The sequence below is a fragment of the Engystomops pustulosus genome, chromosome 2 (genome assembly GCF_040894005.1).
Source record: "Engystomops pustulosus chromosome 2, aEngPut4.maternal, whole genome shotgun sequence".
Lineage (NCBI taxonomy): Eukaryota > Metazoa > Chordata > Amphibia > Anura > Leptodactylidae > Engystomops > Engystomops pustulosus.
In genome coordinates, this window is record NC_092412.1 from 65,918,756 (window position 1) to 65,946,544 (window position 27,789).

The window sequence follows — 27,789 nt, forward strand, 5'->3', positions numbered from 1 at the left end:
GGTGACACAAGAGCTTAGAGTCTATGAGGATGAGGGGGTTACACAAGAGCTTACAGTCTATGAGGATGAGGGGGTGACACAAGAGCTTACATTATATGAGGATGAGGGGGTGACACAAGTGCTTACAGTATATGAGGATGAGGAGGTGACACAAAAGCTTACAGTCTATGAGGGTGAAGGGGAGGACACAAGAGCTTACAGTCTATGAGGATGAGGGGGTGACACAAGAGCTTACAGTCTATGAGGATGAGGGGGTGACACAAGAGCTTACAATATATGAGCATGAGGGGTTGACACAAGAGCTTACAGTCTATGAGGATGAGGGGGTGACACAAGAGCTTACAGTCTATGAGGATGAGGGGGTGACACAAAAGCTTACAGTCTATGAGGATGAGGGGGTCACACAAGAGCTTACAGTCTATGAGGATGAGGGGGTGACACAAGCTGACAGTTGTTGAGGATGAGGGGGTGACACAAGAGCTTGCAGTCTATGAGGATGAAAGGGGGACACAAGAGCTTACAGTCTATGAGAATGAGGGGGTGACACAAGAGTTTACAGTCTATGAGGATGAGGGGGTGACACAAGAGCTTACACTATATGAAAATGAAGGGGTGACACAAGAGCTAAGAGTCTATGAGGATGAAGGGGTTACACAAGAGCTTACAGTCTATGAGGATGAGGGGGTGACACAAGAGCTTACATTATATGAGGATGAGGGGGTGACACAAGTGCTTACAGTATATGAGGATGAGGAGGTGACACAAAAGCTTACAGTCTATGAGGATGAGGGGGTGACACAAGAGCTTACAATCTTTGAGGATGAGGGGGTGACACAAGAGCTTACAGTCTATGAGGATGAGGGGGTGACACAAGAGCTTGCAGTCTATGAGGATGAGGGGTTGACACAAGAGCTTACAGTCTATGAGGATGAGGGGGTGACACAAGAGCTTACAGTCTATGAGGATGAGGGGGTGACACAAGAGCTTACAGTATATGAGCATGAGGGGGTGACACAAGAGCTTACAGTCTATGAGGATTAGGGGGTGACACCAGAGCTTACAGTATATGAGGGGGTGACACAAAAGCTTACAGTCTATGAGGATGAGGGGGTCACACGAGAGCTTACAGTCTATGAGGATGAGGGGGTGACACAAGAGCTTGCAGTCTATGAGGATGAAAGGGGGACACAAGAGCTTGCAGTCTATGAGGATGAGGGGGTGACACAAGAGCTTAAAATCTTTGAGGATGAGGGGGTGACACAAGAGTTTACAGTCTATGAGGGTGAGGGGGTGACACAAGAGCTTACACTACATGAAAATGAAGGGGTGACACAAGAGCTAAAAGTCTATGAGGATGAGGGGGTTACACAAGAGCTTACAGTCTATGAGGATGAGGGGGTGACACAAGAGCTTACATTATATGAGGATGAGGGGGTGACACAAGTGCTTACAGTATATGACGATGAGGAGGTGACACAAAAGCTTACAATCTATGAGGATGAGGGGGTGATATGAGCTTAAAATCATTGAGGATGAGGGGGTGACATAAGAGCTTGCAGTCTATGAGGATGAATGGGGGCACAAGAGCTTACAGTCTATGAGGATGAGGGGGTGACACAAGAGCTTACAATCTTTGAGGATGAGGGGGTGACACAAGAGCTTACAATCTTTGAGGATGAAGGGGTGACCCAAGAGCTTACAGTCTATGAGGATGAGGGAGTGACACAAGAGCTTACAGTCTATGAGGATGAGGGGGGCACAAGAGTTTACAGTCTTTAAGGATGAGGGGGTGACACAAAAGCTTACAGTCTATGAGGATGAAGGGGTGACACAAGAGCTTACAGTCTATGAGGATGAAGGGGTGACACAAGAGCTTACAGTCTATGCGGAAGAAGGAAGTGACACAAGAACTTACATTCTTTGAGTATGAGGGGGTGACACAAGAGCTTACAGTCTTTGGGTTGAGGGATGACACAAGAGTGCCCCAGCCATTCTTTATGAAGGAACAGTATAAAATAGTTTAATAAATAAAAATGCTGGTGCTTGAAGCAGTCATCAGTCGTCCTCTTATATACAAAGTCCAAGGTCAATGTGAAGCCTGGAGCTTGGTATATTTCTGGTGTTTTCCGGATAACAGATGAAAGGAGGATACAAGTTGGGTTAGTAAAGAGAGAGATGAAGTTTCAAACAGTTAGAGAAAGTGATAGGCTTGTATAAAGAGATGAGTTTTAAGAGCATGTTTGGAGGTTGGGTATTAGTCTGATTAGTCCAGTATAAAGCATCAGAGAGAATTGGTGCTGCTGGGGAGAAGTCCTGGAAGACTTGAGTGAGAAGTTAGAATTAAGGCTCATTTCACACTACGGTTCCTTACGTCCATTAAAAAGGTAAATAATAGAGGTTTAATGGTGTTTTAACATATCAGTTAAAAATCGCATTGACATTGATGTATATTTTATCCATATGTTTTTTGGACAGAAAAAATGATGGAGGCTACTTTTCCTCTGTTTGAAAAAATGCATCGATAAAAGGTACCTGCGAAACTGACCATAATGGATGACATGAAATTTACATGAATGTTAAAGGGATTTTTAACTAATACGTGAAACCTCCGTTAAACCTCTATTCTTCACTTTTTTAACAGAGGGAAGGAATGGAGGTAAGGAACTGTAGTGTGAAATGAGCCTAAGGAAGAGAATAGTCTAAGATCACTGGCAGATTGAGGAGAGGTAGGGAGGTGCAGCAGTATGCAGAGCTTTGTGGATGAGGGTGATTAATTTAAACTGTATTCAGGAGATGGGCAACAAGTGCAGTAACAATGTTTCATAAATATAATTTGCATGCATTGGAAACAAAACATTATAAGATCTGATTTGGATTTAATTGTGGAATCCTGAATGTATGAATTGGCTCTGATACACAGGTTACATGCACAGGACTTGGAAATGAGGATTTGTGTTTTTTTTTTTTTACAGTTATCACACATCCCAATTCTCTTCTATAGACTCATTCATAAGGCTGGAGATTCCTTAGCCTCGTGCATTGGCAACAATGCCAAGGACATACAGGCTGTGAGCAACAGTCTACAGGACTGTTATTCGTGGACCGTTAAATTGTTGAAAGTTTTTGCGCTAGTTTTCTGTATGACTTTGCACTGACAGAACGTGCAAACTTCTTGCACTATGTCCTCTGTGCCACTAAATTCTGCACCTAAAGGGATGTTCTGGTGCCGATTTGGACATTTGTACATTAATTGCAGTTACTCGACAGAATTGCTCTATGTTAAAGGTGCAGCAACAAAACCAGTTAGTGCGCACTTCCTGAGCAGTGCAGGTGTGCCAGTTGTAAATAATCTGGCACACTTTGCATATCAATGAGGCAAACTTCACATAGTGTAGTTTTTACTATTGATAACTGTGGGTCATTGCGTGCAGGTATCCTTTTTATATCTCCCAACCATCCCGGATTCGGCAGGACAGTCCTGGTTTTTCACTGCTGTTACCCTGTTCCGGTCATTTGGGTCATTGTCCTGTCGTGTCCCAATTGTCCAGCCTGCTGGCCCCAGTTCTGACACATTAGGCCTGCAGAGGCAGTTCAGCCAAGGCATTTTGACAAGGAGGCGGGATCATCTTCCTGCTCCCTCCACACATGTATGTTTCTGCTCTTTGGCAGATGTGTGTGGCATTAGCACCTCCCCAAGACTGGCCCTGCCCCCTCCTCTGAGTCAACAACAGAGCCCCGGCAGAAGAAGAGAAAGCAGGATTGCTGCAGTGGAACGAGAGAAAGGTAAGTAACAAAGTAACAATATGAGAAGGGAAAAGACAGTGGGCCACAATATGAAGGGGACAAAGGACAGGGGTCTACAATATAAATGGGATGGAGGGCAGAGGGGCACAGTATGAAGGGAATGAATGGTGTGATAAATATGACAGGGGGGAGGGGCCTTATACTCATCAGTATTGTTAAGGAGATCGCACTGGTTTCGGACGCCATTTTGACTGCTGTCCGCCATCTTAGATACAGCGGCCATGTTCCCTGACCATTGTCAAGTTAATGTCATGATTCAAACTTCATTTTATGTAACCTGTATGCTCGCCTGTCAGCTAATACCCTTTGACATTTAATGAGAAGCCAGTCTGTCCTTGATGCTACATTATATTATGATTCTGGAGTCCGCTTATCTTCTTCTTCTCAGGAAATTAGTATAAAGAATATCTGTGTACAAGGTCTCTGAGAACTGAGCACAATTAATTAACTTTTTCCCAGAATGTGCTGATGACCAGTAGTTTTGCAGTATACTATTCACGCCTCTTTGATGACTCTTCTGTCTGTGATATTATGCATTTTGAGATATTAAACAGGAGAAGATCTTTACATACACTAAGAGACGGACGTGTCTTAGTTTTTATGTTCAAGTTCCTGGTACCAGGACAATCATGGGTTAATTAGGAATCACCTTACAAAAGTCAAGAGGGCTGTTGGGGCCCTGCATAAAAATCCCTATCAGTATCATAGTTTAATTTTTTGTACGCTGGGGGCAGTGTGTGCTGGGCTACTTATCAACTGGGGGGGGGCAATGTGTGCTGGTGGTTATGAACGCAACGCTAGTGGAACATGTGACCACGGCCTTAGTGAGAGTTTTAGGCAAATTGAAGCACAGAGTTAAAAAGTGGGGCCCCAAATGCTCTAATACTGTACTAACAACAATCTGTAATTATTACTTATTACCACCACACCAGATATCGGCCATTACTACATAATACCACTACACCATGACCACTGCTATTACTACATAATACCGACACAATGACCACTGCCATTACTACATAATACCACTACACAATGACCACTGCCATTACCATATAATACCCACACCATGACCACTGCCGTTACTACATAATACCACTACACCATGACCACTGCCGTTACTACATAATACCCACACCATGACCACTGCCGTTACTACATACTACCACTACACCATGAACACTGCCGTTACTACATAATACCACTACACCATGAACACTGCCGTTACTACATACTACCACTACACCATGAACACTGCCGTTACTACATAATACCACTACACCATGACCACTGCCGTTACTACATACTACCACTACACCATGAACACTGCCGTTACTACATAATACCACTACACCATGAACACTTCCATTACCATATAATACCCACACCATGACCACTGCCGTTACTACATAATACCACTACACCATGAACACTGCCGTTACTACATAATACCCACACCATGACCACTGCCGTTACTACATACTACCACTACACCATGAACACTGCCGTTACTACATAATACCACTACACCATGAACACTGCCATTACTATATAATACCCACACCATGACCACTGCCATTACCATATAATACCCCCACACCATGACCACTGCCATTACTACATATTACCACTACAACATGATCACTGCCAGTACCATATAATACCCCCTCACCATGACCTCTGCCGTTATGACATAATACCACCACACCATTGACACTGGTGGTCATGGTGTCAGTTTTATGTAGTAATGGCAGTGGTCATGGTGAGGGGGTATTATATGGTACTGGCAGTGATCATGGTGTAGTAATGGCCGAGATCCTGCTGTAGTGCAGTGTAGTGTATTATGTAGTAATTGCAGAAAGTTTCTCAGTTCTTCACTTTGCCTTAAACTCTAACTAGGGCCCTGGTGTCTTGCATTTAAACAGTACAAGACACGGCTACGGCAACGGGTTTCTGTAGGCCCCTGACCCTGGGTCTAGTTACCGTTCACATGCATTTCCCTGGAATTGGGCCAAGGCCTGCCCTCCGCACACTAGCATTGTGTTATGAACGCAATGCTAGCACAAAGTGTAACACGGCCTAAGTGTATCAGCTGTCCCAGATCACTGCATTCATTGGTCAGGGAGGGGGTAGACTACCTTCTATAATGTTTTACATCACTTGCAGATAACACGCTCTTTTCCATAGGATATATGGAGAGCGCCTCACATACACAGAGCCACCTCTCCATTGTTAAGGATATTACACTGGTCTTGAATGCCATCTCACATACTGTCAGACAATTAATTTCACATAACTTTGTGTAGTGAAAACTAAAGTTTGGGTGGGGTTCGTCCCTCAGCACACAAAGACTTAGTGCTCGCTAGCACCACCTAGAGGAAGGTATCCAGGTGAACATCTGGGCATTTTGTTTATGTTAAGACAGCCAATGGTTCTACATTCCTTTGTGTGCTTACATCCAATAGTGTTGAATTTCCAGGGTCAAACCACCCAATAGTATTGCCTGCTTGTGTACTTGCACGCCCCTTGGAGAGTGTTTTATGACTTTCCAGATAAGAGTTTCAGTGCTAAAGAGAATAAAGCAGTCTTGAGCTAATCTTCAGAAAGGACAGTGTGTCTTTCCTGGTTTACTCCATTCCAAGCTGGAATACAGACTCTATAATGTGAAAGTCACCTTTACAATGATTAGGGGTTTGAGCCCCAAATAAAAATCTATAAGACCATTTAGGTTCCCAAAAAAGTACCTCAGATGAGAATACTCCTTTTTTTTTTTTTTTTTTTAGAAATTAGGCCACTTTGAGAACACTAACCCATACGCCTTGTATACTATGCTGAGGTAATGAGCACTATGGGCTTGTCTTCAATATATTGAGGCATGTGTCCTTAGGATAGTCAAGGAAAGGTGCTATTAATGTGTATGGCAAGCAGGGTTTTACATGGTCTTTGTTCCTTTTTTTTTTTTTTTTTTAGCAATGTACTCTCTACCTCTGATCCAGCGTCCCTGCTTGCGGTCATTTTGCTCTCATACATCAGAAAGCTTCATTGTTTACTTTCTGTAGACAAACACCGGTCCGTGGTCATGTGATGTCACACAGATGCATGGCTCATTGGCATCACACAGCTTTGAGTACACTCTGTTATAACGAACTGTGCACCTGTGTAGATTCCATGACCATGGACCAGTGCTCATCTCCAGGAAGTAAACAACGAAGCTTCCTGTATCACAGCAAGAAGACAGCAAGCAGAGAAAACCATGAAGAATTGGTACAAAAAGTATATTGGAAAATGTAACTTTTTATTACACAAACAATATCAACTTATTTGCTGGAATACACTTAAAGTGAACAACCACCTGGAATCTAAATGGTTCTATTTTTTAAACCATTTCTATATTTTATTTCCCTAAACAATACAATGGGGCACATTTACACACCTGGCTGACGGAGTTCTCGAAATAAGGAGTGTCCGATGATCATGCATTGCGGCACGATTCACAAAGATTGTTCGCCCGACTTCCTGCATCTGTTGCTTCCCCGCTCAGGTCTGCCGGAGTTCACCATCTTCTTCCCGGTGTATGTAAGTGCATTGGTTGCGACACAATTTTAATCTTAATCCCGCACTCAGTCCGAATCAGTCGGATCATCTGATGGCCCACCCCCCGATTTTGCATGAAAGCCAGAGCAATTGCGCCACAATTCGCTTGCGTGCAACACAATCCCCAGTTAAATACATGTCAAATTGGCGTAAATCCCATGAAAAATCCGACGAAAGTGCGATCCGTGGACCCTTAGTAAATAAGCCCATTATCAGCAAAAGTGCACATTGTGGGAGGGGGAGCTTGGATATTGTCAGTGGGGAAGGGGAAGCGTGTGTGTTTGTCGGTGGGGTAGAGCGTGTGTGTGTTGTCAGAGGAGAAGGGGAAACTTGTGTGCTGTTAGTGGGTGGCTTAAAATGTATGTATATGGCATTTTATGACTAGATATGTATAGATGGAGAAGTTAGGTGTGCTCCTCACAACATCCCATACTGGAAGCAACATGGGGCCACAGGATGTGTTTTCAGTTATTATGGAGCACCCTGTTTTTGATACTGATATACATCCGCTGTAGCTATTGAATATATAACATGTGATATACATTATATACTAGCTGTAGTAACCGGCATTACCCAGTATAGTAAATAACTACTCTTACGCCCTGTAACCAAGTAATACAGTGCCTCTCTAGTCAAGTAATTCAGTACAGTTTTTGTTTGTTTTTTCTTTCTCATTCTCCTGGGACATATGTTATGTATATTTACCATCTATTCCGGGTGGATACAAGGATACTGTATAGGGTTTTATTTTGTTGTTGTTTTTTTTAAAAAAAATTTCCTCTTTTTTTCATTATATAAAAAAATGGGAGCTCAGTAGGAACTCCACGCAGAAGATCAGAGTAGGTGTTCTTTTTGGAGCTGTCATTTTCAATAGCACCCGCGTCTAATAGACACATATGTTATTGATTCTTGTGGAATCAATGTGCCCCCCACCTGCTCCAAATGGCTGATGCCCTGCAAGGACACACCCCTAGCCCAATGCTAGAAACAGCCAAGGTGATAACCTCTGTAAGTTACAATAGGTTGAAGGGTTTTGTATAAGGTAGGGCTTTAGTGTCAGGCTCAGAGGTTGTGGATCCTCTGAACCACTGCGGACGATGGCACAAGCCACTACCTGGGACCGGAGTCTAAGTGGCAACCCGGTTTTCACCAGAGCCCGCCGCAAAGCGGGTTGGACTTGCTGCGGCGTGGTACCACCAGGTCGTTCCACAGGCGTGACTTGTCCGCAGTGGCAGCCAAGGTCGAGGTACAGAATCGGCAGGCAATCTCGTAGTCGGGGTCAGGCAGGAGGTCAGGACGGGCAGCACAGGTTCGTAGTCAGAGTCGTAGCAACAGGTCAGGACAGGCGGCAAAGGAGCGTAGTCAGAAACGGAACTGGGGTCACAACAGGAAATCTCAAGAACAGCACAAGGCATCAAAATACAGCTTTCTCTAGGGCGCAAGGCACAAAGATCCGGCAAGGGTAACAGGAAGAGGCAGGGTTAAATAATTAAAGGGAAAAGGCCAGCGCCAATTAGTGGCGCGCTGGCCCTTTAAATTTACAGAACTTGCCGCGCGCGCGCCCTAGCTGTCGGGGACGCGCGCGCACAGCCGAATGGGACGAGGAAGCTGCGGACGGAGCCGACGCCGGAGGGGCAGGAGCCGGGACCCGTGAGTAGCGCTTGCGGTGCGCTGGCGGGGGACCGACGGCACGGGTGAGCCCGCGATCCGTGACGGGGATCGCGGGACCACCCGTGACAGTACCCCCCCCCTTCGGCCTCCCCCTCTTTCTGGGCTGGAGGAATCTCTGCAGGAGATCCTGGTCCAGGATATTGTCCTCGGGCTCCCAGGATCTCTCCTCAGGCCCGAACCCCTTCCAGTCAACCAAGAAGAACCGCTTACCTCTTACAGTCTTAGCATCAAGGATCTCCTTTACCTCATAGATGTCAGAGGAGTCGGCCACTGGAGCAGGAGGAGACAGCTGTCGGGAGAAGCGGTTCAAGATGACAGGCTTGAGCAGGGATACATGGAAGGAGTTCGGGATGCGCATGGTAGGAGGAAGGCGCAGCTTATATGAGACTGGATTGATGCGATGCATCACCTCGAAGGGACCCAGGAAACGAGAGACCGAGCTTGTAGCCAGGAATTTTAAGCCGGACGTATTTGGAGGACAGCCAAACCTTGTCACCAGGAGAGAAGACGGGGGAAGGTCTGCGTCTTTTATCGGCTTGAATCTTAGTCTGCGTCGAAGCCTGTAATAAGGAAAGGCGGGTCTGCTCCCAGATGGTTTTTAAGTCCTGTACCAACTCCTCAACTGCAGGAACATCAGAAGCCACGGGTAGAGGTAGAGGCGGGCGAGGATGGAGTCCATAGTTGACAAAAAATGGAGCAGAACCCGCTGATGCAGAGTCCAAGGAGTTATAGGAAAACTCCGCCCAAGGCAACAATTGGGACCAATCGTCCTGACGGGCAGAAACAAAGTGGCGTAGATAGCAGCCCAAAGTCTGGTTAACTCTCTCCACCTGCCCGTTCGACTGGGGATGATAGGCAGAAGAGAAGTCCAACTTCACCTGTAGTTGGTTACAGAGAGAACGCCAAAATTTCGAGACAAACTGTACTCCACGGTCAGAGACTATGTGTCGTGGAAGTCCATGGAGTCGGAAGATGTGGTGAAAGAACTGTTCGGCAAGACATGGAGCAGCTGGCAAACCTGGTAGAGGAATAAAATGGGCCATCTTAGAGAACCGGTCAGTCACCACCCAGATGACAGTATTGCCTGAAGAAGATGGTAAATCCGTGATGAAATCCATAGCAATATGAGTCCATGGACAGCTGGGTATTGGCAACGGCAGAAGAAGACCAGCAGGCTTAAGACGTGAAGGCTTATTCCGGGCACAGGAAGTACAGGCACCCACAAAATCCCGGACATCTCTGGCCAGGTCTGGCCACCAGTAGAATCGGGTAATGAGGGCGATAGAACGCTGCACCCCAGGATGCCCAGCCACACGGGAGCAATGTCCCCAAGACAGAATTCTCCTCCGTAGCGCAGGTCGTACGTATGTCTTGCCAGGAGGTAATAGACGAAGATCCACTGGCGCGGCCAGTACAAGTCGGTCAGGAGAGATAACATGACGAGGAACCGGTTCTTCCCCAACAACATCCGAAGCACGAGAAAGGGCGTCTGCCTTGATGTTCTTCTCGGCCGGACGAAAATGAATGAGAAAATCGAACCGGGCGAAGAAGAGTGACCAACGAGCTTGGCGTGGGTTGAGTCGCTGAGCAGTCTGGAGATAGAGGAGGTTTTTGTGGTCTGTATAGATGCTGACCGGAAACCGAGCTCCCTCCAGGAGATAACGCCACTCTTCTAGGGCAAGCTTGATCGCCAATAATTCTCGATCTCCTATCCCGTAATTCCTCTCCGCGGAGGAAAAAGACTTGGAGAAGAATCCACAGGTGACTGTGCGGCCTTTGGGACCCTTCTGCGTGAGCACTGCTCCGGCCCCTACAGAGGAGGCATCCACTTCCAGATGAAAAGGCTTTTCAACGTCGGGACGCACCAGGACTGGAGCCGAAGCAAACAAAGATTTTAAGTTCTTAAAGGCCTCCTCAGCTGCCGAAGGCCAGAGTCGGGGATTGGCACCCTTCTTGGTAAGTGCCACAATTGGAGACACCAGAGAGGAAAAACGTGGAATGAACTGGCGGTAATAATTCGCAAAGCCCAGAAATCGCTGTATAGCGCGCAGTCCCACTGGGCGAGGCCACTGAAGAACCGCCGACAGCTTGGCAGGATCCATACGAAGGCCTTTGTCCGAGATGACATAGCCGAGAAATGGAATACTCTGCTGATGGAACAGACACTTTTCCAGCTTGGCATAGAGACGATTGGTCCTTAATCGACTGAGTACTTGCCGTACTTGGACTTGGTGGGTCTCAAGGTCCGGAGAAAACACTAGGATATCGTCCAGATAGACCACTACACAGACATAAAGCAAGTCTCTAAAGATGTCATTCACGAACTCCTGAAAGACGGCTGGTGCATTACAGAGTCCGAACGGCATCACCAGATATTCGAAGTGTCCATCTCGGGTATTAAAAGCGGTCTTCCATTCATCCCCTTGGCGGATACGAATGAGGTTGTAAGCCCCACGAAGATCCAACTTGGAGAAGATCTTGGCTCCACGAAGGCGGTCAAACAACTCAGTGACCAATGGCAATGGATAACGGTTCTTAACCGTGATTTTGTTAAGACCGCGATAGTCTATGCATGGTCGGAGTGACCCGTCCTTTTTGGTCACAAAGAAAAAACCTGCACCGGCCGGGGAGGAAGACTTGCGTATAAATCCCCTCTGCAGATTTTCTCGGATATAGTCCGACATGGCTGAGGTTTCTGGTACAGAAAGCGGATACACACGACCCCGTGGGGGAGAAGTGCCCGGCAAGAGATCCACAGGACAATCGTAGGGACGGTGAGGTGGCAACGTCTCAGCTTGCTTCTTTGAGAAGACATCACGAAAGTCCTTATAACATGCCGGAAGACCCTCCAGGGCCTTAAGGGACACGGAAGAGACCAGAACGGGCACTGGACGAGGCAAATCCACACAACGAGATTGGCAGTCGGATCCCCACCGAAGGATCTCCCCCGTCTTCCAGTCAAGAACGGGTGCGTGGAACTGCAACCATGGTAGACCCAACAGGATGGAGGATGTGGAACGTGGAAGCACATAAAAGGACAGGTTCTCCTTGTGCAGCACACCGACTTGCATAGACAGTGGCTTGGTGCGGTAGTGGACCGGGTCAGAAAGGATTTGTCCACTGACGGAGGAGATGACCAACGGCCTTTCAAGACGGACCACAGGAAGGTGATGCCGGGAGACCAAGGCGGCATCCACGAAGTTCCCCGCGGAGCCTGAGTCCAAGAAGGCAGAGACCTGGATCTGGGTGCCGGTGCCCACGCTGAGAAGCACCGGTATCATCAAACGTGGAGAAGCTTTGCTCACACCTAGGGACGCTTCTCCCAAGAACCCTAGGTGCTGGCGTTTCCCGAAGGTTGGGGACGGATTGGGCAAGACCCCAGGAAGTGTCCAGGACTGGCACAGTAGAAGCAGAGGTTTCCCTGACGCCTTCTGATACGCTCCTGGGGAGAGAGTCTGAGCCTGTCCACCTCCATAGGCTCCTCCACGGGTGGTACATCAGGGGGCTGGAGCGGTCTTTGAAAAGCTGGAGCCAGGCGAGGAAATCGTCGTGGGCGAACTTGCGGTTGCTCTAGGCGTAATTCCTCAGCACGTTCTCTAAATCGCACATCAATCCGGGTGGCTAAGGTGATAAGACCACCCAGGGTAGACGGCAGATCTCGAGCGGCCAGAGCGTCTTTAATATGAGGGGCAAGTCCTTTCTTAAAGGTTGCGGACAGGGCCGCATCGTTCCAGGAAAGTTCCGTGGCCAAGGTACGGAACTGGACCGCATATTCTCCCACGGATGAGCCCCCCTGGCGGAGATTCAACAGCGCAGTCTCGGCAGAAGAGGCCCGTGCAGGTTCCTCAAAAACGGACCGGAACTCCGCCAGAAAAGCAGTGAGATTGTCTGTGACCGGGTCGTCTCTGTCCCAGAGAGGAGTAGCCCAGGCCAGGGCCTTACCAGGGAGAAGGCTGACGATGAAGGCCACCTTGGATCGTTCCGTGGAGAATTGAGACGGCATCAACTCAAAATGCAGGGAGCACTGGGTTATGAAGCCCCTGCAAGACTTGGGATCACCATCATACTTCCCGGGCATAGACAGCCGTAGCCTCGGTTCAGCGGCGGGAAGAGAAGCCGGGATAGCGGGAGCCACAGGAGCGGCCTCAGGAACCTGTTGTTGCTGCTGGGTGGCCAGCAGCTGCTGCAGCATGGCGGTAACCTGTTCCAGCTGTTGGCGTTGAGCGACAATCTCTCGGGATTGTTGACCCACGATGGCAGCCAGAGTCGGCCGAGTAGGAAGCGGCACCTCAGCGGGATCCATGGCCGGATCTTACTGTCAGGCTCAGAGGTTGTGGATCCTCTGAACCACTGCGGACGATGGCACAAGCCACTACCTGGGACCGGAGTCTAAGTGGCAACCCGGTTTTCACCAGAGCCCGCCGCAAAGCGGGTTGGACTTGCTGCGGCGTGGTACCACCAGGTCGTTCCACAGGCGTGACTTGTCCGCAGTGGCAGCCAAGGTCGAGGTACAGAATCGGCAGGCAATCTCGTAGTCGGGGCCAGGCAGGAGGTCAGGACGGGCAGCACAGGTTCGTAGTCAGAGTCGTAGCAACAGGTCAGGACAGGCGGCAAAGGAGCGTAGTCAGAAACGGAACTGGGGTCACAACAGGAAATCTCAAGAACAGCACAAGGCATCAAAATACAGCTTTCTCTAGGGCGCAAGGCACAAAGATCCGGCAAGGGTAACAGGAAGAGGCAGGGTTAAATAATTAAAGGGAAAAGGCCAGCGCCAATTAGTGGCGCGCTGGCCCTTTAAATTTAGCTGTCGGGGACGCGCGCGCACAGCCGAATGGGACGAGGAAGCTGCGGACGGAGCCGACGCCGGAGGGGCAGGAGCCGGGACCCGTGAGTAGCGCTTGCGGTGCGCTGGCGGGGGACCGACGGCACGGGCGAGCCCGCGATCCGTGACGGGGATCGCGGGACCACCCGTGACATTTAGTTTATTACAGGTTCTCAGTGCAATTAAAATGTATAGAATAGTTACTATTTCATAGAAAATACATATGTAAGGAAAAAAGTGTACTTTATTAACCTCTTAATGATCAATAACAGAATTAGTTTACATTCCTGAAACATAAACACAGAGTGCTTCCTTGTCCTCTGGAGTTATAAAATAGCCGTTTCAAATACATATTCATAAATGAGGATTGTAGTCAACCCAATATATAATACTGCCCATGCAAATTAATATTGGTGGATTCCACCAACAATCTTATAAAGAGGTCCCCCAATGCCATTTTTGGGAAAATAAGAGGGTAAGGATATGTTGTATTTTTTTCAAGAGGGACAAACAAACATGCTTGGACGGATGTTCATGGCAGGAGGATGGTAGAGATAGCCGTCGCTCTTACGCCTCTTGCAGACTTTAGTTAGAAGCATCATGGTAGTTGCATGAATGATACACTGTACAGGATTGTAGTCTCTATAAATTTGGCAATGATCTATTCAGGATTCCTCTGAGAAGCAATGATATTAACCGCTGTTTATCAAGTCCATTCTTAAATATGAAGCTGATTTGCCTTCCAAGGTTTCCAGCGTCTTTCAATGTTCATTCTGTACGCTTGTAGACCATCAACATCTTGTGCTCAATATCCAAATCTCAAAAGGTCCCCTCTCACAGGTCTCTCTGTCTGATGCCTCCAATATCAAGGCAACTCTGCAGATAGGTCACAACTGATAGGCTCAGGTGGTGTTGGCTGCCCTTTGACAGAAAGAAATGGTCCTCATCAGGATAAACCTGAGAAAAAAAAATTTAAAACTTGTTCATTCAGGGAACATTGGCGCACATTTACTAAGGTCCTTGTGCCAGTCTAGTCTTTAGAAGAATTTGGTCAGGAAGTAAGAGTTCTCCTTGCAGAGATTTCGCCAAATTCCTCCTTGCAGGTGTGTGGAGACTTTGATGCTCATATTTTCCTTAGGCTGCATTCTCATGAACGTATGAAAATGGCCGTATGCCACCGGTACATACGGCCACATTGATTTCAATGGACAATACTTCTAACCATTTACATTGCCATTGTGTACACCATTCTGTACCATATATGAGCTGTTTAAAAATATAAAGCATGTCCTATTTTCTACCGTATTATACGGCCGTATCGTATGTAAGCCGTTTAAAAATATAAAGCATGTCCTATTTTCTCCAGTATTATACGGCCGTACCGTATATGAACCATTTAAAAATATAAAGCATGCCCTATTTTCTCCAGTATTATACGGCTGTACCATATATGAGCCGTTTAAAAATATAAAGACCTATTTTCTCCGGTATTTCAGTTCTGTATGCCCTTAGAAGTATTTGGGGACGTATAAATACGGGTTAAATAAGTGCTGCATATGGATGAAAATTGTCACAAATATACAGTCTTATACAGCACGGAAATACGGGACTGGAGAAATCACATGTTCGTGTGAATGAAACCTTAGAAGAATGTGGAAAGAAGAATAATCACACTGTCCTCCCAGCAGGCAAAATGGTATTAGTACTAACTGTTTATGGGAAATTAGGTTTACATACAAAATGTAAGATATTGTTTGATCAATAACAGATGGGAATTTGTGTTTCAGAGATCTTTTCTAATTAGTGTATCCCATACACTGGGATAGATTCACATGGCTGTATTACAGCTACAACGAACATATGCTTCTGCTGAACCTAACTTAGATTGCCATAAAACCTTAATTGTCTGGTACAGAAGAACTGTGGGAGGAGTCACTATTGTGGCCATGTTGAACCGATCCAAGACTAACTTCATATGATCAGTTGCCTATACATGCAATAGCACATCAGTATTTGTAGATCACACAATAACTGCATCACATTAGTTTTTCCCTCTGTAGTCTACACTGGTGTAAGCATTAAACTTACCCTGCTAGTGACATTGGATTCGGCCTGGATCAGACGGGTTAGGAGTTCAGCTGTGTGCTGGAAGTGCACGTTGGCTTTTGATTGAACAATTTGGAGGGAAAGAGACAGTTAATGATAAATATGGAGAACAAAAATCAAATTCAAATCAAATAAAAATTTCTAAGCAGAGGGGAAGAAACTGATTCAATAAATGAAATATAACTGTATAAAAAAATTCCAACCCAGTGGACACTTCTTATTATAGGTATTATATCCTAATTTGGGTTCAGGTAGACACAGTAAGACTTACCATACAGTCATCAGATGACTGTCAGCGTTAGGCCCCTTTCACACTACTGTTTTTTTTCCATCTGTGTGGTTCCCGTACCATGCCGTTTCAGTACGGGTAGCACACGGCTTTCATTTCATTGGGCAATACGGCCCATCCATTTGAATGGCCGTATTGCGCACCTTTCCGCACATACGTATGGCCTGGTTGCATGGCTCCCTATGGAGAGGGGATTGGTAAACAGCATTCACCTTGCCCCTTCCCCATCTGTAGCACAGCCCGGTAGTAGCATGTGTTTGTCTGAAAGGAGCCTTATAGACTGTTTGGTCAGTGTTTATTCTCTGGTCTGGGGATACCTTTCCAAACACCTCCTCTTTAAGGAGACCGTCCCTATATCGACTAGATTTTCTATGACAAAGTTTTCGTTCCACACATAATAAGCATATAGATAATCTTCTTTTAAAAACCCTTCCTCTCCTAGGGCCAGTTTTTAATGCAATTTTGGGTGCAGCTCTTCAATAGATTTCATTTGTATATTTATTAAAATGTTAAATCATTTTATAATACAGATTTATATACAGAAATACAGTTTCAAGGTTATGCAGATCTTTATGTTTCTATTTATCATGAAATGAAATATTTATCTGGTAATCATATTCAGATATGACCTTTTAACTCATTGACAACAGTATGCATGCAGTGCAGGAACAAAATGCATTGCAGATAGTCAGGCAATCTGAAAAATACTGTCATGATGCAGATTTGTTTTCTATGCAAATCAATTGTGTTTCGCACAGACATGTCACCAGGAACACGTTATCAGTTTCTGCAGAAAAGATGATGGTCTTTGGAATTGGACCCTGAGGATGTACGATGTAAATATAATTGTACACCTTCACATATTTTTTTAAGGATGCGTTACAACTGGAGAATACAAACATTTTTCTAAGACCAATATCAGACTGCCTGGAACTTTCCCAGACTGAACACTAACTCCCACTCGACAGCATCACAGTCCTTTATGTGAACCACTACCTCCCTGCATGACTATGGTCCCATGTGATCATGATTTCAGTACAGGACAATAGTCCTACAGGGAGGCAATCACTCTGGGGCACATCTACTTACCCGTCCCTGGCGCAATACCCCCCGATTTCTGTTGCATGAGAACCGGCGCAAAATTCGATCGTGTGCGACACAATCCCCTTTTAAATAAATGTCCCAGCCATGCGAAACCCGAAAACATCGGACTATCTGATGAAAGTGCGGTCGCGGACCCTTAGTAGATAAGCCCCTCTGTGTACCACGTGAAAAAGGAGCAGTATCTCATGTAGGTATGTTCAACCTGCTGCTCCAACCTGGAGTGGTATGCTCAACCTGCTGCTCCATTTATATAAGAGACACAGGATCCCTCCTTCTCCTAACAGGAGTAGGTCCTAATAGTAAGAATCTAATCTATAACATTGTTATTTCCTGTGTGTATAAATTGTACCTTGCTTGATCCTATAATAACTAAGTGACAATAAAGGAAGTTTGGGAATTGATCATAACATAAATACTGCGTGGGGGGGAAAGTAATAAGACTAGCGATTAATATTCCCCCCTCCAATGTACTGCAGATTTACTAAGAGGCTCCTGATGAAACTAAATCCGGTGGAAAGTATGTGCCCCTTATTAAGGGTACATACGTACAGCCTGCTCTATCTTTTCCACAATTGTGGCGCATGTACCACCACCGGGAGGCCATTGCCATCTATGAGGACGTTTATGTGGCTGCAAATTTGCGGCCGCATATACATCCCCCACAAGAGCCGTGTGAATTTGAATGAAAACTACGTCAGGTCATATCTGACAGATCCCAGCTCTAGCCTCCAGCTGTTTTATGGCAGAACAACATTTTATTTTAAAAAAGCAGCTTTTTCTAAGCTAAGACTTTTAACTATAGACTAGGATGATAAGGTCATTAAAGAAAAATAGGAATTTACAAGGGTAGCAATTACAAAAAATTTCAAGAAATCTTATGTAGCTTACAACAAATGTAAAAATAGAAATACGTGAAAAAAAAATATATATATTTTAAAAACTTTACAGGAAATGTGCCATCACAATCAAGCATGATAGACCAGGGTACTCATAAATCCAGGCACTTTGACTGTGGTAATCTTATTTTAAAATCAACTTTTATAATAAAGCTAAAGAGGCTGAGAGTCTCTGAGGAGTGCCCCTCAGTGCTGCAGCTTCACAGGCTGTTACAGTGCACAGAGCAGCTCCCCTCTGTACTTCCTACTGCTAGATTACACAGGCAGCTGGAGCAGGGAGATATCAGGGGGTTGGAAGAAATACGTTCTGCTCATTGTAGAAGCTACCACAACCAGGGGCATTGGTAACACCCCCAGAGCCCTACAGGCTCATTAGCAGAATTTTTATCTAATCACACTGCAGTAAAAGAATTTTCAGCACACATTGTGAGCAAGGGTGAATCAAGACTGCCATGGGCCCTGGGCCGTATGAATATTAGAGCCTCTACAAGTCTAGAAATCACTTCCTACATATGGTAGAATCAGGCTTCTTGGGGAAAGGGAGTTGCGTCTCTTCTAGCAATTCAGTACCTAAGTAGGATCTTCAAAGGTCTTGAAATGGCTCTTGTGTACATGTGTATTGGAAGCAGGAGCCGATGTATGAGCATTTCATGGGTGAAGGCCCTTCTCAGTATAAAATGGAAGTCTTGGAAGGCTTGGGGCCCGGGCTGCCGCCCAAACCATCTGTATTTATACATTTATAAATGTGTAAGGTTTAGCATAGAAACACCAAAAAGATTACAATATGATACATGGATAACAAAATATAACACAAATATATGCTTGTGCTTGTTTCCTTATTTATTTGTGCTGGTTATACTGGTGTCATAATTAGAGATGAGCGAGCACTAAAATGCTCGGGTACTCGTTATTCGAGACGAACTTTTCCCGATGCTCGAGTGCTCGTTTCGAGTAACGAGCCCCATTGAAGTCAATGGGAGACTCGAGCATTTTTCAAGGGGACCAAGGCTCTGCACAGGGAAGCTTGGCCAAACACCTGGGAACCTCAGAAAAGGATGGAAACACCACGGAAATGGACAGGAAACAGCAGGGGCAGCATGCATGGATATGGGGCGCCGTTTGTTCACAATGTATTCTGTGCAACAAAATGTGTTCAGTGGCACAAAACTAATTTTGTGATCACAGAATTCATACTATGGACATAGAATTCAATGTTGTCATCACAAAATCTGTTTTGTGCTTACAAAAGTAATATTTATCGACCCAAATTGCCTTTTGTCATTACAAAAATCATTTTTGTGTGCACAAAATCAATTAGACTTTCACAGAATGCACAAAAATAATTTTGTGATGCAGTTTATTTTATGTGAACAGAATGTATTTTGTGTCACAAAATATAATTGTTTGACTACAAAATGCCATTTTGTTGCACAAAATAAGATTTTGTGTCACACACAATATTATTTTGTCATACAGAATTCATTTTGTCCCACAAAATGTATTCTGTAACAAAGAATTAATTGTGTCTCACAAAATGCATTCTGTCACACAGAATTTATTCTGTCTCACAAAATGCATCTTGTCATACAAAATTCACAAAATGTATTCTGTCACACAGAATTTATTCTGTCTCACAAAATGCATCTTGTCATACAAAATTCACAAAATGTATTCTGTCACACAGAATTAATTTTGCCTCACAAAATTCACAAAATGTATTTTGTAACACAGAATTAATGTTGTCTCACAAAATGCATTCCGTCACACAAAATTCACAAAATGTATTCTGTCACACAGAATTAATTTTGTCTCACAAAATGCATTCTGTCACACAGAATTAATTTTGTCTCACAAAATGCATTCTGTCACACAGAATTTATTCTGTCTCACAAAATGCATTTTTTCATACAAAATTCACAAAATGTATTCTGTCACACAGAATAAATTTTGTCTCACAAAATGCATTTTGTCACACAAAATGCATTTTGTCATACAAAATTCACAAAATGTATTCTGTAACACAGAATTAATTCTGTCTCACAAAATGCATTCTGTCACACAAAATTCACAAAATGTATTCTGTAACACAGAATTAATTCTGTCTCACAAAATGCATTCTGTCACTGTGAAATATTTTGTTGCATAAAAATGTTAGTAAATATAAAATTACCAAATAAATTAAGTAATTAACCCCTTGCTAATACGGCTCCCGGCGATTAGCACTTATCACTGTACTAGTACAGCGCAAGTGCACCAGGGCTATCCCATGCCACCACGTCACGTGATGTGGTGACATCACGAGGGGACGCAGGTGACTGAGGCAGGAGAACCTCCAGCCGACTTCACCCGACCAATCTGATCTGTCCCGCCCGCTGATTGCTGTGATCGGCCAGTCAATCCTGACTGGCCAATTGCAGCGTTTTTGGGCTAAAAAATGTGGTTTGGTACCGCTGGAGAGATGAGCAGAGCGTTACTGTGTGCACCAATACACATTTTTCCTATCTTATCTCTATTGATCCCTATCTGTTCCCTCCTGCGTCCTGTGTGTTCCCTGTGTGATCACCATGCGTGATCACACTTGTCTTCCGTTTTTCCCATCTCCTGTCTGTCCCTTCTGAACCCAAACGCACTTTTCAGTGCGCTGTGTTAGCGTTGTTCTGCACTGGATGCACTTTTCAGTGCGCCGTGTGAATAGCGGTATCTTTAGCGGTAGTTAGGTTGTCTTAGGGCAGCTCGATGCATCTGTAGCGCCTTTTTGCACGGTGCACATAGGTTTTTTCTGGTCCCTGGTATTATTTTTTTCCAGAGCGCCGTAGGTGTACCTGTAGTAGGGTGCACTTATCTATTTTTTGTGTGTGACATCTGTGCGGTTTGTCTGTCTACGTTCTCTAGTTTTTTTCTGGTGCACACTTATTTATTTTACTTATGCAGTGTCTCAGAAGACGTGTGCCGTGTTGGAGACATAAAGCATACCGAGTCAGCTAGTGGGGATGATGTCCCCTTTTACCGATCATCATCCTCCTGCTCATCTTCCATTGACCTGGAAGGACCCCGAGAAGGTGCTGTAGGGTTCCTGTGCCTGGGACTTCTGCAGGAGAAGTGTCTGGGGCTTCCACTGACCCCACATGGGTAGCCCCAGATAATTTTGGGCCAACCTGGAATTATATTTGACCCGGCAGGGCTCAGAGCTGCGGACTTTTTAAAGTTTTCTTTTTGATGAGGAGCGGTTGAATTTAATTGTAGTCTATACCAATCTCTACGCTGCACAGCATATGCCCAAAACCCCACGTCATTTTATGCACAACCCTAGAGGTGGACCCCTGTCACTGCAGCAGAGATGCACAAGTATTGGGGCATAATACTTCTTATGGAGATAGTAAAGAAGCCATCAATCAGGGACTCCTGGAGCACAGACATTCTGTACCACACCCCAATGTCCCGCACGGCGATGAGCAGGATGCGCTCTGAAGCCATCCATAAGTTTTTGCACTACACCTACAATGCACAGTGCCCACCCAGAGGTGACCCCAGTTATGATCGGTTATTTAAGGTCAGGCCCATACTAGATAATCTTAGTGCCAAGTTTGCCCGGGCATATACCCCACCAAACATGTGAGCATAGACGAGTCCCTGGTACAATTCAAATTCAAATTCAATTCTGACCAATCACAATCCTTGTAATATAAACAATGTAATCTCTAGGGGGGAAAGGGAAATGCACATTTGTTATAACCTTTCTAGGAACGGTTTAAGGCTACATTCACTCGAAGGTATGGAGGACGTATATACAGCTGATGTATATATGGCACATATATACGTCCCCCATACATTTCAATCGCCTCACGTATGGGAGCAGTCTGTGCGGCACTGTACCGTTCCATAGTCTGTAGAAAGCAAGGACAGGTGCTATCTTTCTCCGGAATACGGGGCTGTGCGCTGTGTATTCCTATGGAGAGGGGCTATGGGGCAGCGCTCATCCCCCGCTCCTCTCCCTGGCACCGATGTATGCCCCCGTAATACAGTAATAGGGTACAGCGGGCATGCATCCTGTGCATGTAGCCTCACCCTTTTACTGCCAATGGTCAACTAGGAGGAAGCGGATCCACACTGACAACTAGGAGTGACAGGATCCACACTGACAACTAGGAGTGAGAGGATCCACACTGACAACTAGGAGTGAGAGGATCCACGCTGACAACTAGGAGTGACAGGATCCACGCTGACAACTAGGAGTGAGAGGATCCACACTGACAACTAGGAGTGAGAGGATCCACACTGACAACTAGGAGGGAGAGGATCCACACTGACAACCAGGAGTGACAGGATCCACACTGACAACTAGGAGGAAGCGGATCCACACTGACAACTAGGAGTGACAGGATCCACACTGACTACTAGGAGGGAGAGGATCCACACTGACAACTAGGAGTGACAGGATCCACACTGACAACTAGGAGGGAGAGGATCCACACTGACAACCAGGAGTGACAGGATCCACACTGACAACTAGGAGAAGAGGATCCACACTGACAACTAGGAGTAAGAGGATCCACACTGACAACTAGGAGTAAGAGGATCCACACTGACAACTAGGAGAAAAGGATCCACACTGACAACTAGGAGAAAAGGATCCACACTGACAACTAGGAGCGAGAGGATCCACACTGACAACTAGGAGGAAGAGGACCCACGCTGACAACTAGGAGTGAGAGGATCCACACTGACAACTAAGAGTGAGAGGATCCACACTGACAACTAGGACTGAGAGGATCCATTTAGAGATAAGTCACTCGGGGACACCAATGATGGAGAGAGAGGGATAGGTCACCATGATGAGAGAGGCGCCACCTACAGTCGGTGATGTGTGCGGTGACCCGTATATAGTATCAGGACAGTCTCATTATTACTGGTCTGGGTCGTGTTCTTTGTAATCTGCTAATGTGATACCAAGTATTTAACATATAAATACAGGATTTTGGCCTATTTTTAGTTGGGGGGGGGGGTTGTATGTATCTATTGAAGCACGTTCTATCTTTTTTTCTGGGGGGTACGGTGATACATGTGTCCGTGCACTTTTATGGCGGCCGTATACTATCTGAGATTTGTTAAAGGAAACCTACCTTAATGGATCTACCTAATAAGATCTTTATCCAGGGAGGGGAGGCATATAGCAGGGCTGACTGTGTGTGTGAGATGTAGCAGAGCTGAGAGTGTCATTGGGGCAGATTTATTGAGCTGTCTAAAAGTCAGAAAGTTCCTATCACAGCTCCCCTTTAAAATATTCATGAGCACTGGTGAAATGAAAGCTGAGCTGTAATTGGTTGTCATGTGCAACTAGGAATATTCTGACTTTTAGACAGCTTGATAAATCAGCCCCATTGTGTGTAATAGGCATCTCATGGATCTGATCATCTCTGATCTGTCTCATCTCTTTCTAAGTGTCAGATACTAGTAGAATGTTCAGAAGGTAAATGAAAGTGTAGATAAACCCTGTACCCTTATAATCTAAGTACCTTGTGAGCTCCCAGGAACTCACAGCACAGAGGGATCATGAAGTGTCTGCTCAGAGAGTTCCCGCTCACATCACAGAGGGATCATGTAGTGTCTGCTCAGAGAGTCCCCGCTCACAGCACAGAGGGATCATGAAGTGTCTGTTAGCGAGTCCCCACTCACAGCACAGAGGGATTATGAAGTGTCTGCTCAGAGAGTCCACGCTCACAGCACAGAGGAATCATGAAGTGTCTGCTCAGAGAGTCCACGCTCACAGCACAGAGGAATCATGAAGTGTCTGCTCAGAGAGTCCACGCTCACAGCACAGAGGAATCATGAAGTGTCTGCTCAGAGAGTCCACGCTCACAGCACAGAGGAATCATGAAGTGTCTTCTCAGAGAGTCCACGCTCACAGCACAGAGGAATCATGAAGTGTCTGCTCAGAGAGTCCCCGCTCACAGCACAGAGGAATCATGAAGTGTCTGCTCAGAGAGTCCACGCTCACAGCACAGAGGAATCATGAAGTGTCTGCTCAGAGAGTCCCCGCTCACAGCACAGAGGAATCATGAAGTGTCTGCTCAGAGAGTCCCCGCTCACAGCACAGAGGGATCATGAAGTGTCTGCTCAGAGAGTCCCCGCTCACAGCACAGAGGAATCATGAAGTGGCTGCTCAGAGAGTCCCCGCTCACAGCACAGAGGAATCATGAAGTGTCTGCTCAGAGAGTCCCTGCTCACAGCACAGAGGGATCATGAAGTGTCTGCTCAGAGAGTCCCCGCTCACAGCACAGAGGAATCATGAAGTGTCTGCTCAGAGAGTCCCCGCTCACAGCACAGAGGAATCATGAAGTGGCTGCTCAGAGAGTCCCCGCTCACAGCACAGAGGAATCATGAAGTGGCTGCTCAGAGAGTCCCTGCTCACAGCACAGAGGAATCATGAAGTGTCTGCTCAGAGAGTCCCCGCTCACACTCTGGAGTCTTACACCGACCATCACTGAGTGATAGGAGCTAAAACAGCAATAACACTGAGTAGCATTGTACAGTAAGGGGTTAAAATGATCTTTATTGTGTAAACATTGAGATGTGAGAACTTTATTTAATGGGAAAACCCCTTTAAGGAGATCTCTTACTACACAAAACCTTGTGGGCTCAGGGACCGGGTTTTGCCATCCAGCATTTAGTTTGCTTTATATAGAAGATGCTAAATCTTAATGGGCTAAAGGAGCGGCTCCCCCTATCCACCAGGACCTACCTGCACCCCACATTACATCCATGTCACCCTGCACCCCACATTACATCCATGTCACCCTGCACCCCACATTACATCCATGTCACCCTGCACCCCACATTACATCCATGTCACCCTGCACCCCACATTACATCCATGTCACCCTGCACCCCACATTACATCCATGTCTCCCTGCACCCCCACATTACATCCATGTCACCCTGCAACCCCCACATTACAGCCATGTCACCCTGCACCCCACATTACATCCATGTCACCCTGCACCCCACATTACATCCATGTCACCCTGCACCCCACATTACATCCATGTCACCCTGAACCCCACATTACATCCATGTCACCCTGCACCTCACATTACATCCATGTCACCCTGCACCCCACATTACATCCATGTCACCCTGCACCCCCACATTACATCCATGTCACCCTGCACCCCACATTACATCCATGTCACCCTGCACCCCACATTACATCCATGTCACCCTGCACCCCCACATTACATCCATGTCACCCTGCACCCCCACATTACATCCATGTCACCCTGCACCTCACATTACATCCATGTCACCCTGCACCCCACATTACATCCATGTCACCCTGCACCCCCACATTACATCCATGTCACCCTGCACCCCACATTACATCCATGTCACCCTGCACCCCACATTACATCCATGTCACCCTGCAACCCCCACATTACAGCCATGTCACCCTGCACCCACACATTACATCCATGTCACCCTGCAACCCCCACATTACAGCCATGTCACCCTGCACCCACACATTACATCCATGTCACCCTGCACCCCACATTACATCCATGTCACCCTGCACCCCACATTACATCCATGTCACCCTGAACCCCACATTACATCCATGTCACCCTGCAACCCCACATTACATCCATGTCACCCTGCACCCCCACATTACATCCATGTCACCCTGCACCCCCACATTACATCCATGTCACCCTGCACCTCACATTACATCCATGTCACCCTGCACCCCACATTACATCCATGTCACCCTGCACCCCCACATTACATCCATGTCACCCTGCACCCCACATTACATCCATGTCACCCTGCACCCACACATTACATCCATGTCACCCTGCACCTCACATTACATCCATGTCACCCTGCACCTCACATTACATCCATGTCACCCTGCACCCCCACATTACATCCATGTCACCCTGAACCCCACATTACATCCATGTCACCCTGCACCCCCACATTACATCCATGTCACCCTGCACCTCACATTACATCCATGTCACCCTGCACCCCACATTACATCCATGTCACCCTGCACCCCCACATTACATCCATGTCACCCTGCACCCTACATTACATCCATGTCACCCTGCACCTCCACATTACATCCATGTCACCCTGCACCCCCACATTACATCCATGTCACCCTGCACCCTCACATTACATCCATGTCACCCTGCACCTCACATTACATCCATGTCACCCTGCACCCCCACATTACATCCATGTCACCCTGCACCCCACATTACATCCATGTCACCCTGCACCCCCACATTACATCCATGTCACTCTGCACCCCACATTACATCCATGTCACCCTGCACCTCACATTACATCCATGTCACCCTGCACCCCACATTACATCCATGTCACCCTGCACCCCACATTACATCCATGTCACCCTGCACCTCACATTACATCCATGTCACCCTGCACCCCACATTACATCCATGTCACCCTGCACCTCACATTACATCCATGTCACCCTGCACCCCACATTACATCCATGTCACCCTGCACCTCACATTACATCCATGTCACCCTGCACCCCACATTACATCCATGTCACCCTGCACCCCACATTACATCCATGTCACCCTGCACCTCACATTACATCCATGTCACCCTGCACCCCCACATTACATCCATGTCACCCTGCACCCCCACATTACATCCATGTCACCCTGCACCCCACATTACATCCATGTCACCCTGCACCCCACATTACATCCATGTCACCCTGCACCTCACATTACATCCATGTCACCCTGCACCCCACATTACATCCATGTCACCCTGCACCCCACATTACACCCATGTCACCCTGCACCCCACATTACATCCATGTCACCCTGCACCCCACATTACATCCATGTCAACCTGCACCCCCACATTACATCCATGTCACCCTGCACCCCCACATTACATCCATGTCACCCTGCACCCCACATTACACCCATGTCACCCTGCACCCCACATTACATCCATGTCACCCTGCACCCCACATTACATCCATGTCACCCTGCACCCCCACATTACATCCATGTCACCCTGCACCCCACATTACACCCATGTCACCCTGCTCCCCACCTCCTCCTCTCCCTCTATTAATCCCTTCTATTCCTCAGGGCTGCAGCTTCTACCAGGGATCTCCATGGTTTCTGTGTAACGCTAGAGTTGCTCCTCCCACACAAGTCACATGGCGATGACGTCATCAAAGGTCCTTTACACCACAAGGAAATAGAATCTACTGTAACTTCTCAGAGCAGACACTTTCCTGTGAATATACAATGTGCAGGAGATCAGCACAATCCAGTCCCTGCCCTATCTATAGACCACAACCAGGGCAGACCAGGGAGACCTCACAACCTCCAGCCTAAGAGCAGAGCTGGGGCTTTACTGCTGTCTCCAGGACCTGGCAATAAAGGAAGCATTTGATTGGTTGGCTGGTCTGTTTGACTGACAGATATTTCTCACAGAATAAGAAT

General features: G+C 46.5%; 1 protein-coding gene across 4 annotated transcripts in view; it reads right to left on the minus strand.

Annotated features, from left to right (window-relative positions):
* Window positions 1-14,136: 14,136 nt before the first annotated feature.
* LOC140117898 (inactive dipeptidyl peptidase 10-like) overlaps window positions 14,137-27,789 on the minus strand; it is a 100,275-nt gene continuing 86,622 nt past the window's right edge. For 2 of the 4 annotated variants that reach the window (XM_072135098.1, XM_072135100.1), the window contains 2 exons: window positions 15,980-16,053; window positions 14,137-14,848 (listed from right to left, as the gene is read on the minus strand). In XM_072135098.1, coding sequence (XP_071991199.1) covers window positions 14,726-14,848; window positions 15,980-16,053 — 197 coding nt within the window. In that variant the 3' untranslated portion in view covers window positions 14,137-14,725. Of the gene's footprint in view, window positions 14,849-15,979; window positions 16,054-18,856; window positions 19,010-27,789 lie in introns of all 4 variants that reach the window. The other 2 variants (XR_011853101.1, XR_011853100.1) reach the window with 2 other exon arrangements.